Source organism: Semicossyphus pulcher, unplaced genomic scaffold (genome assembly GCF_022749685.1).
Source record: "Semicossyphus pulcher isolate SPU_LCO1_2020_fin unplaced genomic scaffold, fSemPul1.0.p SCAF_14, whole genome shotgun sequence".
In the NCBI taxonomy this organism is placed as follows: Eukaryota; Metazoa; Chordata; class Actinopteri; order Labriformes; family Labridae; genus Semicossyphus; species Semicossyphus pulcher.
In genome coordinates, this window is record NW_027211648.1 from 24,285,133 (window position 1) to 24,298,247 (window position 13,115).

The 13,115-nt window shown below is 41.0% G+C and overlaps 1 protein-coding gene across 1 annotated transcript; it reads left to right on the top strand.

The window, feature by feature from the left end:
• Nucleotides 1–799: 799 nt before the first annotated feature.
• On the top strand, nucleotides 800–7,356 carry LOC138591772 (uncharacterized). Its single transcript, XM_069662460.1, has 6 exons — nucleotides 800–4,708; nucleotides 4,853–5,072; nucleotides 5,402–5,628; nucleotides 6,194–6,481; nucleotides 6,576–6,682; nucleotides 6,919–7,356. Exons 1-6 carry the CDS (start codon nucleotides 849–851, stop codon nucleotides 7,176–7,178), a joined length of 4,962 nt encoding a protein of 1,653 aa, XP_069518561.1. The 5' UTR covers nucleotides 800–848; the 3' UTR covers nucleotides 7,179–7,356.
• The last annotated feature ends 5,759 nt before the right edge of the window (nucleotides 7,357–13,115 follow it).

The following is a 13,115-nucleotide window of genomic DNA, read 5'->3' on the forward strand; positions in this document are numbered from 1 at the left end:
TGGAGGATGTGCTCAGGTACATGGAAACAGACCTTCCAAAATATCAGTGGGTGGATCTTACTGAGAAGGATATAGAGGATGGCAAGATGAAGATTAAATCTCTTGATTTTGCAAACCCAGATAACAATACTCTGAAGGAAGTGTTGATTGGAATTTCTAGAGCTGTGCAAGACAGCTCAACATTCACTGGGCAAGATGGAAATGTGATTCAAGGCTATTTTCCAAGACTGACTCAGTTGGCATCATTACTTTTGCTCCTACTGTCACAGCTAACTGCAAATAAAGGCTGTCTCCTTGAGATTGGTACAGGTGAAGGGAAATCTTGTATCTTGGCAATGTTCGCTACAATCCAGGCTATTCGTGGAATAAAGGTGGACATTGTGACAAGCTCTCCAGTTCTGGCACGACGGGACCAGGAGGAGTGGCAGAAACTGTTTGCAATGTTTGGTATCACATCGTCTGTAGTACCCCCACCCTTCTTAAATGCATGCTCCCCTGTGGAACAAGACAAGTTGTTAGAAAATGCATATAAACAACAAGTGGTGTACGGCACTGTTGGCACTTTTGCAGCAGACACATTAAAACAAGAGTTTGAGAGGACAACTACTCGTGGAACAAGGGGATTTGAGCTAGTCATAGTAGATGAAGTGGACTACATGACCTTGGATAATGGTGTTCAAGTGACCTTTCTGTCTCATGAAGCCAGCGGTTTGAGGCATATGGACCAAATCCTTGCCAACATTTGGACAATGATATCTAATTGTCAACCAATTGAAATGCAAGATACAGGTGAGATAAAATGGGCAGCAAAGATCCAACACTTTCATAAAGCAGCAACATCGGCTGTTATGGGACTGGAAGCATCTGACAACTTCTCAGCCTTTGACATTTTGCTACCAGGTGTGGAGTTGGGGTTCTATTCATCAGAAGATATTGAGATGTTGAGGCAAGCTGAGAGTAAGGCAGAAACAGAAAGTACAACTAATGACTTCCAGGATGCCAGATGGAGTGCGATTGAACAGGTTCTGAAGAAAACAGGAGTTTCACAACAGTATGACCTTCTAAGTATATTTCAGGAAGTGATGGAGAACAGTGTGGCTTTTGAGTGCTATTCAGAAGACAACAACAAAGCCAAACCTTACGGGGCACAGGGAAGACATGCTGATCTGGAAGTCAAAATGTTACTCCTCGAACATGGATTAGCATGTGAAATCATGTCAGAAACATCTCTGATTGAAGCAACTGTGAGTGCATTAAAGTCCTGTATTAAGTACTCAGACAAATGTTCTGATTCTGAAGAACATGGCAACTTCATCATTATCCCTCATTTCTTGAGGAAATATGTTGAAAATCAGTTACCAGTGTTTGTTGAGAATGCCTTGAGGGCCATTGAGATGACTCAGGGAAGAGAGTACATGATAGACGTTTCACCAGCTGCTGAGAAAGCAGATGCCAGTGATCCTGGCCAGCACCAGTATGATGCCATCATTCCAGTGGACTTCAAAGCAAGTGGGGTGTTGGAGAAAAACAAGAAGTGGGGAAACGGACTCCAACAGTTTCTGGAGATGAAGCATCAGCTGGCAGTTTCACCTTTATCCAGTGTGACCAACTTCATGTCTAACTTCCATTACTTTAAACGATACGTCGATGGAAGTGGCATATTTGGTGTTTCTGGTACATTAGGGGGTGATGCAGACAAAGGCTTTCTGGAAAGGCATTACAGAACAAAGAGCTATACTATTCCAGCTCATCGTCATAAGAAAGTGGTTGAGCTGCCAGTCATGCAGGTGAATGGGGCCAATAACCAATGGGTCCAGACTGTTTGTGAGACTGCCTGGAAAGTGGCAAGTAATGGACAAGTTGTCCTGGTGATATGTGAAGATGTCAAGACAGCAAATGAGCTACATGCGAAAATGCAAGAGGAAGAAAGATTTAAGCCACACCAGATCACAATGTACACAATAAGTGAGAGACACACCATTGAGAAAGCTACATTTAGTGGAGGGAGTATTATCATTGCCACAAACCTTGGAGGGAGAGGAACAGACATTAAGGTTGAGGAAAAAGTGAATGAATGTGGGGGCCTCTTTGTGCTTCTCACGCACTTCCCACGCAATCGAAGAGTGGAGAAACAAATCTTTGGTCGCACTGCCCGCAAAGGAAACCCCGGGATGGTCCAGATGGTTCTGAACAGAGATCATCTGGCACCAGCTTACCAAGGGCAGTCTGTTGAGATAATGCGACAGCTCAGAGAAGAGTATGAAATAAAGCGTATACTTGAAATGGAAAGCGATGAGCTGGTAGAAATAAACTTGAAGGAAAAACTTTTTTCCACATTTTGTGAACACCTCAAGGGGTTTGATCAGAATTACACGGAGGAAGAAAGAAAAGATCTCTCACGATTGGAGCTTCGTGATATATCTGATCACGTCAGATATTGTCCGGCTAAGTTTGATTATCAGCCAGCCCTGAATGCTTTGAAAGAAGAATGGGCATTGTGGCTAACTCTTCAAGAGGAACATATCAATAGACATGATGACATCCATGAACTTCAAGCAGATCTCATAAAGACAATGAACCAAATGAATCTAAAGCTCTTGCAGGGGACAAGTGATAATTTCTATGATCACATTAAGCAGGCCATTCTCAGGACTGACCTACACTGCAGAAACAAATCCAAATGTGACTATGGAGCTAAAACCCTTTGGCAGAGGGTAGCAGAGTCTGACCCATTGTACAAAGCTGTGGCACTCTATAACCAGGCATACATCACCATCAACCTGAAAGAGGCTGACTATAAAGCAAAGGCAAGGGAACTGTTGGAGCAGGCCAAAAAGTCTGTAAATGTTCATATCACAGAAACGTCGAACACAATGGTCGCTTGTCAGATGTCTGTTACTGAGAATCTGAAACCACACAGCAACACTAGGAACAACTTTCAGAGTCAAATGGAGGCCAGAATGAACATCTTCAAGTCGTGGCTGACATACATTGATAATGCACTGAAGAAGCTTGTGGAGCTGGAAAAAGACAACAGTGATGCAATAACAGAGGAATGTTCGGTCTACAGGTTGTTAGAGGAAAAAGATTTCATCATCACAAATGAGCTGATGGCACTCTATGAGCATGGCCTTGGTATTGTTTTTGAGGTGAAAAAGAAACCTAAGTTTTGTTTTGATGCTCTCATCTGTTTCTTCATTGGGGTTGTCCAGGTGTTGGCTGGGGTTCTCGTTTGTGCCTTATCCTTTGGCACTGCAAGCCAGTTTGGATTGGGCCTGATAAGTGAGGGAGTATCAGACATGATCAGTGGAATTGAGGGCATGATAACAGGTACATTTGACTGGGTATCATGGGCAATATCCAAGAGTATCAGCATTGGTATTTCTTTGCTTACAGCCGGATTCAGCACCATCAAGAAAGGTATCACTTCAGTGTGCAAGGTAACAAAATCCCTGCTTAAGGGTACTAAGTCCTTCTCATCTGTTGCCAGTGATATCATCAAGTCAGGAAAACATATGTTTTCATCTATCAAAGGAACTGCTAAGTCTGCCATCTCCTCCATGGGTAAAGAAACCTTTGGTAATGTGATGAAAAAGATGACAACTTCAATAGCTCTAGAGCAGAACTTCAAACAGGCTGCCAAGTATGCTGCACAGGAATTAGGGAAGCAAGCTGTGATCACAGGTTTAAACCATGCAGTTGATGCAGGCCTGAAGGCGATCTTTGAAAAGATTTTAGAATCTGCTTTTAAGGACAAAGTTACTAAAGCAGTGAAGCAGAATAGTGACTTGGATCATGCTCTCACTGAGTTCATCTGCTGTCATGTCCCAAAAGCAGCCTTGGATAAAGATGACTTTAAGATGGCCGAATTGAATAAGAAAGCAATGACTGACGCAATTGCTTTATTAACTGAACAAGAAATTCATTACCTCATGATGGACTGCACAAAAGTGCATACCGTTATCAGTAGACTCACTGAGGTGTGCAACGGAGCAACAGAGCTCATGGAGAAGGCAAAGCTGTCTGGTATTACTGAGGGTGCCAAGTTATGCTTGAAAGTTGCAGATTACACTACCCTTTTTGTTGAAATGTTGAATTCTGTTCCTACAAAAAGGGTCATTGATGAAACTTTTGTTCCTAAGTTACTGAGGGACATTGAGGAGCTCCAGCAAGACACAGAGAAATATGACCAAGATGGACGACACAATTTAAAAGATGTGCAGCGTCTTAAAGACAAACTCCTGTGCTCCCTTGCTGAAAGTGTTTCCCAATCATTTATCAAGGCTTGCTCTGGACATATGACCTCCTGTTTGACAAAGATGTCAAAGAGCAAGTTGAACAACGTTACAGGTAAAGCTGTTGGCAACATACTGGGCAGAAATAAAACTCGACGTTTTTTTGATGACCAGAGACACAAGCACAACATGAGATCAGCCAGTCACAGCACTGAGAAGTCACTAACAGAGAAAGAAGAGAAGGATTTAATGCATTACATGGAACACATAAGTAATGTAGACCACCCTGCTACAGCTTTTGACATCATTGTGCTCACAAAGAGTGATATGCTCCATGGTAGAGGGATTCGTTTTACTGTTATTGATGAGCACGGAAACAGACTCTCAGAGGAACATTATAAAGGAACAGATGAGTCTGCTGACAGCATCACACTACAGCTGACAAAACAAGCAGAACAACCGCAGACACCAAAGTAAGTTCACTGAGAAAGTCTCACTGATCATTTCAATGTAGTTTTGTGTGGTTCTCAGATTAGTTAAAAAAAACTGTTCTATAATATTGTGATATTTGTGGGGTAAAAGGTCTAAATTCTGATATTTCATTTGCTCTTTCTCAGGAAAGAAGGTTTTATCTCATGGGTCAAAAGAAAGATCACTTCACAGCAGCCACAATTATACAGCGGCCATTTTGATATTGTTAAAGGCGATGGCACAGTGACCAAGGTGATTTCAGAGCACCAGAACTGTCTCTATCATGCAATTGCACAAGCAACTGGCAGTGACCCAAGCGATCTTAAAGGAGACGCTGTGAAGCTTCGACAGAAAGTGAAAAATGAGGTGAGTATTCATCTCAGAGGTTGATGAACTGTTAGGTAATGTGAGTGTAACAGCACAGGGGGAAGAGGGCTGTGACAGGTCTCCTTTACAGAAACTTTACTGAAGCTGTCGACAGATCAAAATTCATTGTACATCACCAAACTTAAAAGGAACGCTGCTCCTTAAAAACAAGAAGTTTAGATGCTACAGAGCCGTTCCTTCCAGATGCAATCTAAAGCATCTAAGCAAAAATATTAGTCAGAGAGCAAAACCACTGTGACTTTAAGGACAAACTCTGCAAATGTGTGTATGTGAGCAAATCAACATTTTGAAACACTTCTTTGATTTAGGTTCAGAGAAACCTTGCTTCGTATGCACCAATTCTTAAGCTTCAGAGAAGCTACGACGATTCCCATGAAAACTCAGGGAAATACGCCATCACCGGAGGAGTGAAGCGAACAGATAGACTTCTTACCAAAGCAGAATACTTCGAGAGTATCAGGTCAATCAATGCGCCTGCTGATGAATGTGACATTATCAAAAGCTATACACTTGGATCTGCTGATGAATACAAACAGTAAGTCAGCTTAATAATCCCAGAATACTTTCAAACCTTTGTGTTTTCAATTGGTCACATTAATCAAAAACAAATAGTGTTAAAGCTCCTGTGAGGAACTTTAGATTTGTATTGATTTTGGCGACCCCTGTGGACAAAGCCGTACCTCTTATCTCTTTGCTAATTTTGTCATGTACATGCTGAAGTGGTGGTTTTTAACAGAAAAGTCTCATCCTGCTTTCTTAAACTGTCATATGTATCACTCACTTTACATCTTTTCCCCGGTAAATATAAACAAAGGCAGCATGCAGATAATCACTGCGTCTGACACCTACCTCAGCAGTTTCAGGCATGAAAAAATAACTATATAGAAATCATCAGTCTTGTGGCTGTTGGTCTGATTTGCTTGTGTAGGTCATGTAGAGGCATCACGATTATTTCAGTCTGTTTTATAACCATTGAAAAACTCCTCGCAGGAGCTTTACATTTTTTAAAGTATAACTGATATTCAGCTATTTTATGTCTGTAAAGTGAAGTTTTGAAGGGCATAATAAATATTGGTCATGTATTTTTATTTTCTCTCCAGTTTGAAAAGTGCTCGATCATCTAATAATAGATCTAATAACAACAGCAGCGGAAGTGTGCATGCAGACCACATTCCGCCACAGGATTCCCTGAACCGAGCTTTGCAGAAGATAAAAGACAAACCTGAGCTACAGCAGCAGCTCAGAAACAAAAACCCAACTCTTTACAGCATGATCGAGAGCATAAAGGAGGACAAACATGGGGGGAATCTTGTTGCCATGGAGGTGATGGCTGAAGATCACAGACGTGCTCTGACCACGGGCAGAGGCCATCATGTCGAGAAGTGCCGGTATACATTAGATTTGCCTATGAAAGTTATTCAACCAGACAAATCCAGCGATCTGGTTGTTGACCTGTTGATATGTTTTTGTCTTACCTCACAGAGAGCTGCTAGCAGAAACCCTGGTCAGTGGAGATGTGGAGAGAATGCTGAAACAGTCTATGATTCTGGCTCACCCTGTGAACTCACAGGACATTACGGCTAATTTAGGTAAGAGGGTTAGGGTGAGATAACAACTATAATCTTACTATCATTTTGTTATGTTGTTATTTGCTATACAAGCCCCTCAAACTCTCTCAAATTCAACTGAAATAAAGTGGCACTAAACTAATAAAACAGGGTATGTTTGAGACTTAATAATAGAGTGCACTTGGGATGCACAACCATAACCATGCGATAATTTTACATTTTCTTCCTGTTCATTGCAAACATCCCTCTACTTCCAGGTGAAAAGAGAAAACCACCTCATAACTTGATGTCGGAGGAAGGCGTCAGGGGCTACTACAAAGCTGGTTTCACCAATCTGGTGACAGTGTACAGTCGACAGGGGCTCATCGATCAGAATCAGAGAGATCAGCTGATAGAGTGGGTGGATCAAGACAAACATGAACATAAAAACACTCCTGAATACCAGAGCATCAGAGATTACTTAGAAAAGTCGTTAGATCAAAGGGAGAAAAAGAGAAGAAAAAGAGAGAGAGAGTGAGAAGTCAAGACAAACGTTTAATGTTCAAATAGGGACATTTATTTAACTTTAGCAGGTCATGATGTTTGTTTTGTAAATTTTTTTGCGGCCAGGTATAAAAACACATTCATCATAAAAAAACCTAATCAGACAGATCACAGGGACAAACAGAGATAATTTCAAATGAAGAAAATGTAAAATTGAGAAATCACGTGAATCCAGGCTACTAATCGCTGTGCAGTTGAGATACTTTTTATCTTATTGTCTTCTGTCTCTGAGGCCTAAAGGCAGACTCCCTCTGCAGGGGCTGATCAGGACAGTCCAATACGACCTGGGCCTTAATTTGCTGGTGTCTTAGATCTTGTATTATGCCAACTGATTATTGTGATAGTAATGTATTTGGTGTCATACTCTGGTTGTGGTTGTGTTTGTGAACACTGAGTACTTTGACAACTTCCTGTGCCTCACCATATATGGCTATAGGTGACAGAGCATGGTAATTAGGGATGCACCAATCGATCGGACGCTGATCTCAATCGGCCAATATGGGCTCTAATTAGGGGATCGGTGATCGGCTGATCACCTTTCAAAGTCCCGATCACTCTAACTGATTACTTGACTTAAAACTTATGAGACACATTTGCGCACCACACCGAGCAGATTCATGTTTTTTTACCACAGTGACAGTCAAGGCAAATAAAACACTCACTTGTGTGTAATCAGGGGAGACGGCTGCAGGGGTGATGGTCATTTCGTTTTGCACCTTTGCCTCGGACAGAAACTGTCACGTTCTGAGGCTGAACCCGCACTCTGCTGGAATTCCCAGCGCCACTTCGGCCAAAGTTTAGAAGTCCGACAACATTTACCCCAGGGAAGTGATCAGAAGTTAGCAAGACTCGATTAACAGATGCAAGCACTTGCTTTATCAGGAGGAAAATCCCGCAGAATGCGCTCCTCATGTATCAAAACGCTCCAGAGGGCAGCGTCACCGCTCTGTGACCCGCAGTGATCACAGACACAGACGTGCTCCAAAGACGGCAGTCCGCTTAAGTTGTTCAAGTTCTTTGTTTGCACTTGAAGGTCGACCATGTTGTGACACAGGCCTGATTGAATATTGCTTTTTGTTAAACTGTTTACAAAGAATGGGTTCATTTGATCTTAAAACTAGTTGTTTTTTAACTGGATAAACACAGAATACTTCTCCGCTCTCACGTTTTTTGTTAGGCTAAATGTTTCAGAGCTGTCTCTTGTGGACACAGTCCTTACAGAGAGCTCCATTTACTTGTTTAATATGATTGCAGAGCCTGCAGGTTTCAGCCTATGTATCTGTTTATTTGCATCAATGGTCTACATATGTGCAGCACACTTAATTGTTCCGAACAGTGCAGTTATCAAGTGCAATGGCTAATAAACACTAAGGTCATAATGCATTAGTTTCTCTCTCTGTGTTATGATTTTTATGATCTTACAAAGGTTCGGAAAATGCATTTAAATCAGTGATCGGCAGATCTCACTATTCAAAAATCAATATTGGCCCTAAAAATCCTGATTGATGCATCCCTAATGGAAATAGTGGGTAAATGAAAATTAAAACTTCTTTTTTTGGTACCTCTGTGTCAGCTTTAATTTTAATTGGAGCAGAAATTAGAATAATTTATTAGTTGCAGTTTGTTGTCATAAATAAAATATTTTAGGTTTAAGGGCTGATTCAGACTGGAAGCTTGAGCAGAGCGTGACGGCTGCATGACGTGACGGCTCCAGCTGGCACCCTCAAGGTCTTCACATGGGCTGCGTGCCAGCTGCGTGTCAGCTGTGACTTCAGCTGGGCTGATCCTGTCAGCCCTGTCTTTATACATGAGTTTTACCTTAATAAAAGCCATAAACAATTTGAACATGTTTGCTTTATAAATTTAATTTAGATTTATTATTTACAAGAACGAATGAAGATGAATCTGAGATGACAACGTGTCATTCTTTTATTTTGTAAATGCGGCGGACTTGGAGAAGCAGCAGTATTTCCGCCACATACATGTAATGAATCGTTGCAGCCGCTGCTTCAGAAGTTGTAAATGAACGACTCTTTGGAGATTTCCGCTGCAAATCAACGATCGTCCATCCTCTCCTCATTGAGGAAGACCACTGAAACAGTGAACTCGTGAAGTCTTGGCAACCACATAAACAACAGCGGAACCAGTTTACTTCTATCGGCAAAAGAGGTTCCGCTCCGCATCGCTGACATCGGCATACATACGCAGTTCTAACACGCAGTGTAAACAATCCACGTGCCCATATCAGCTGTGCGCTCAGTATCAAACTTTCAGCTCCCTGGCGATCTCCCTCCAGCAAGCTGCACAATATTATACTGAAATGAGGAGATATTGTCTGTCTAACTCCGTACGTCCCTACTGTAAATACATTGATTGTCGCGCTTTATAAAGCTTATATAAGGAGATGTCATTTGGTAACGATCGATCGTTTAGATCGCTACGTCATTAATAACGTCCCTCGTGCACACGCGACTCACGTGCTGTGAGAACTGAATTGCGAAAGAGAAAATATATAACTTTTGTGACTTAATTAAACAGACTGCTGATGAAGACAGTCAACACAGCAGACAGAGAGACAGACAGAAAGAGGGAGCGGGGCCAGTAGTGGTGCAGGGAGCAGAGGTGCAGGTGTGTTGGTGGACTGAAGCAAAGTGATCAGATTAAAGTAGTTTATGAATTAAAACTTAATGAGGTGAAGAAGAAAGTACAATTAAAGTGTGGAAGTAAGAAATAACCATCTAGAAAGAGGGTCAGTCTACATGTTATGTGCTTCTCACAGAAATCATCGATATATGAGATTAATTGAAATCAATTAATTACAAAGCCTGTAATTAATTAGATTCATTTTTTTAATCACCTGACAGCAATAGTTTTGATATGATGTGCACATGCGCACATACCTGGGTGGTACAACACCCTCTACCCTGCTGCTGAAAAAAATCCTAGAGGAAACACTGCTTTCCCATGCGCCATTGTTGTGTTGACAGTTGCCATGAGAACTCGGACAGGCGGACCCCGGCACGTGTCAATCAACACGGGAGCTGCCACGCCTACACAGTCCTGAGAAATTGTCTGCACAGCCAAAAGAGCTGTTTTTCACTCAGATTTTTGTGGATGCTTTATGACACACTCACAACTGATATCATATATGCATTTTTGCTATTTCAAGCTGAGTTTCCAGGGGCTTTAATGCTTTTCTGATCCGAGCTGGGCTCCTTTTGTTTGTTTGAATGTACATCTGGGCTTACAACTGAAAACAACTAATGACAAAGGGGTCATAAAAGCATCTGCAGAACAATAACAAAAAACAAAGAGAAACATCATCTCTTCAGTCGGGGAGTCTTGCCCTGATGTAGAAGGTGTTTTCTGCATTCTTACATGTCAGTGCTCAGAGACCTGTCATCTCATAATCAATCCATGCATTGTTAAAAAATGAAAACTCATTAGCAAAACTAAAAAACTATCAATGTATTATACATGGCATGTTTGATGCGTTTTCCAACCTGAAGCATATTAAAACTACAAATCATCATCCCCAATTCAGTTTCCAAAACAAAATCTTTCATAAAATTCGGAAAGATAAGCATCAATATGACAATTCTCATGGGAGATTCTTCTGACTGAGCACCCAGAGGCTTCTTTCCTAAAGCATTTCATTCTGGTCCCTCTCTGTACACACTACATAGCAAAGGTCCAAAATCCTTAACACATGTAAAACTATGATCATAGTTATTTAGAAAACCATTTTTTAAAAGACTTCACTGAAATTTTAATAAAGACCATAAAAAACTCCTATGAGGGAAATACATTTGTAATTCTGTGACTCACCCTGCATGTCTCCAGTTGTCACTGTGATGGTGTAAATCAGAGCTGAAACAAAGAAGAAGCCAATTTAATGACATCCTCATTATCCAACAGAGTGTCTAATGAAGCATGGAATTGCTCATTTATTAAATTAGGAGCAGAGTAAATATTATGATACATATTCATGAACTGGAAGTAACAGTACTTTAGGGAGGACAGATTGTTTAAATGTTCCTGAATTTATCAGGAAGTATGAGGGTCAGATAGATGAGACGATTTTAGCATTCATTTCAAAAGCAGTGATCAGCCTTTTGGTTATCTATTTACTGTATCACAGTTTAACAATACTCTGGAAGTTAGGCTTATTTTTACCTTTTATGCTAAGTGCTGCATGGTGTATTGATGTTGGGTCTTCCTCTAAATAAGAGTACGGTCTAGACCTGCTCTTTCTGTAAAGTGACTTGAGATAACTTTGATTATGATTTGGCGCAAAACAAATAAAATTTGATTGATTGATTGATCAAACTATGTTTCATTGTATTCGGTGAGCTATTGCTGAGTATATAATGAAGTCTTGTTTTGATCAGAAAAAAAATATAGGTTTGTTTCACACATCTAACAAACGGGTCAAATTTCACCTGAACGCAATAGGAGGCTTAACTGGTATGTACAATTGGTTGTTGTCAGCGTAGCAGTGGAAATTTATGCCATAATTACGAATACTTTAAGCAAGAGGCAGAATGTACACTACCTCTTAGAGAAATGAACATTCAATTCACGGGCAACAGCTCTGGTGGACATTCCTGCAGTCAGCAGACATCTGTGGCATTGTGGGTTAGGGTTAGGGTTTTCTTTTACTCCAAATGAACAAGAATCTGTATTAGATACAAATAAACCTGTCTATGCTACATGTGGGCCTATCAAATTAAATATTGATATTTGCAATTTGCCAATATTTGTCACCCACATTTCACATTTAATGGACTATTCCACCTTAACCTTCCTGTACCTTGGAAAGCTACACTTGTACAGGTATGTACATACATGTGTGCCAAAGTAGAAATACAAGCTACCAAGTGTTTTCAAAGTGGAGCAGAGACAATAAAGAGAAAGAATGAAGATGCCCAATTTAAGTCCTTCAAGAAAACTGCGAGAGGCTCCACAGAGGAGCAACAAGTCGTCAACATGGGTATAACAGTTGTAGTTGAAGTAGCTAAGCTAGCTAGCGTCAGCCCACACCAACAACTTCTAGCTTTACTACTCCTGCTGGTTGCATGGATCAACAACAGATCAAGCTACAGTGTGGGAGGAAAGTCTCAGAGGCCACACAGAGAAAGCAGCCCAGATATAATATAATGCAGCAGCCCACCACAAACTAGACACCCGCTTCAGCTCAGCATCCAGCAGCAGCAGCAGCACAGAGCGACCTGAGCAGCAAATCTGAATGAGAACGCGATTATTGGTGAAAATTGGTGTGGCCAGAGAAATTGACATCAGGAGAGAATTGTGTTTAAATCCAATAAAACCCCCGTACATATTTGAATACGTATTTGATTCCCCATATAAATACAAGATGTACCTTCCTACATTTTTCTACTTAAAATTCTTACTTCTTCATTCAACCAAGGCAGAGAAGAGAGTTTTGCTTCTTATACCTAACTGGAGCTACGAAATCTAAAATATTTGAACTGTTAAAAACACTGACAAGCTTATCTACAGTTAGGCCATTTTGTTCACATCATGTGTTTGAGGCGGTGAAGGCTTGACAGAATTTGGGAACAGAAAGTGAATTTAGGTTGTGAGAGAAAATCAGTGTGGTGGGTGTGGGGTAAAGAGAGAAGTGGAACCTGGAAGAGTGCTGCATTTGGGTCAGAGGCAGCAAAATCAGCTATTTTCACATCCTGCTCACAGAAACCATGGAAGTCAATCGAACGGAGTTTACATGATTCGGCCTTCGGTTGCAAATTATAATAAAACTGGTTAAAATGTGTAATAGTAAAAGCTCTTTAAAACGATAGAATAATTAAAAACCCAGAGTCCACACAAATAGCAGAAATCAGAGGCCTTCAAGGAGGATCGGAGTCAGAGGATTAAAACACACACACGC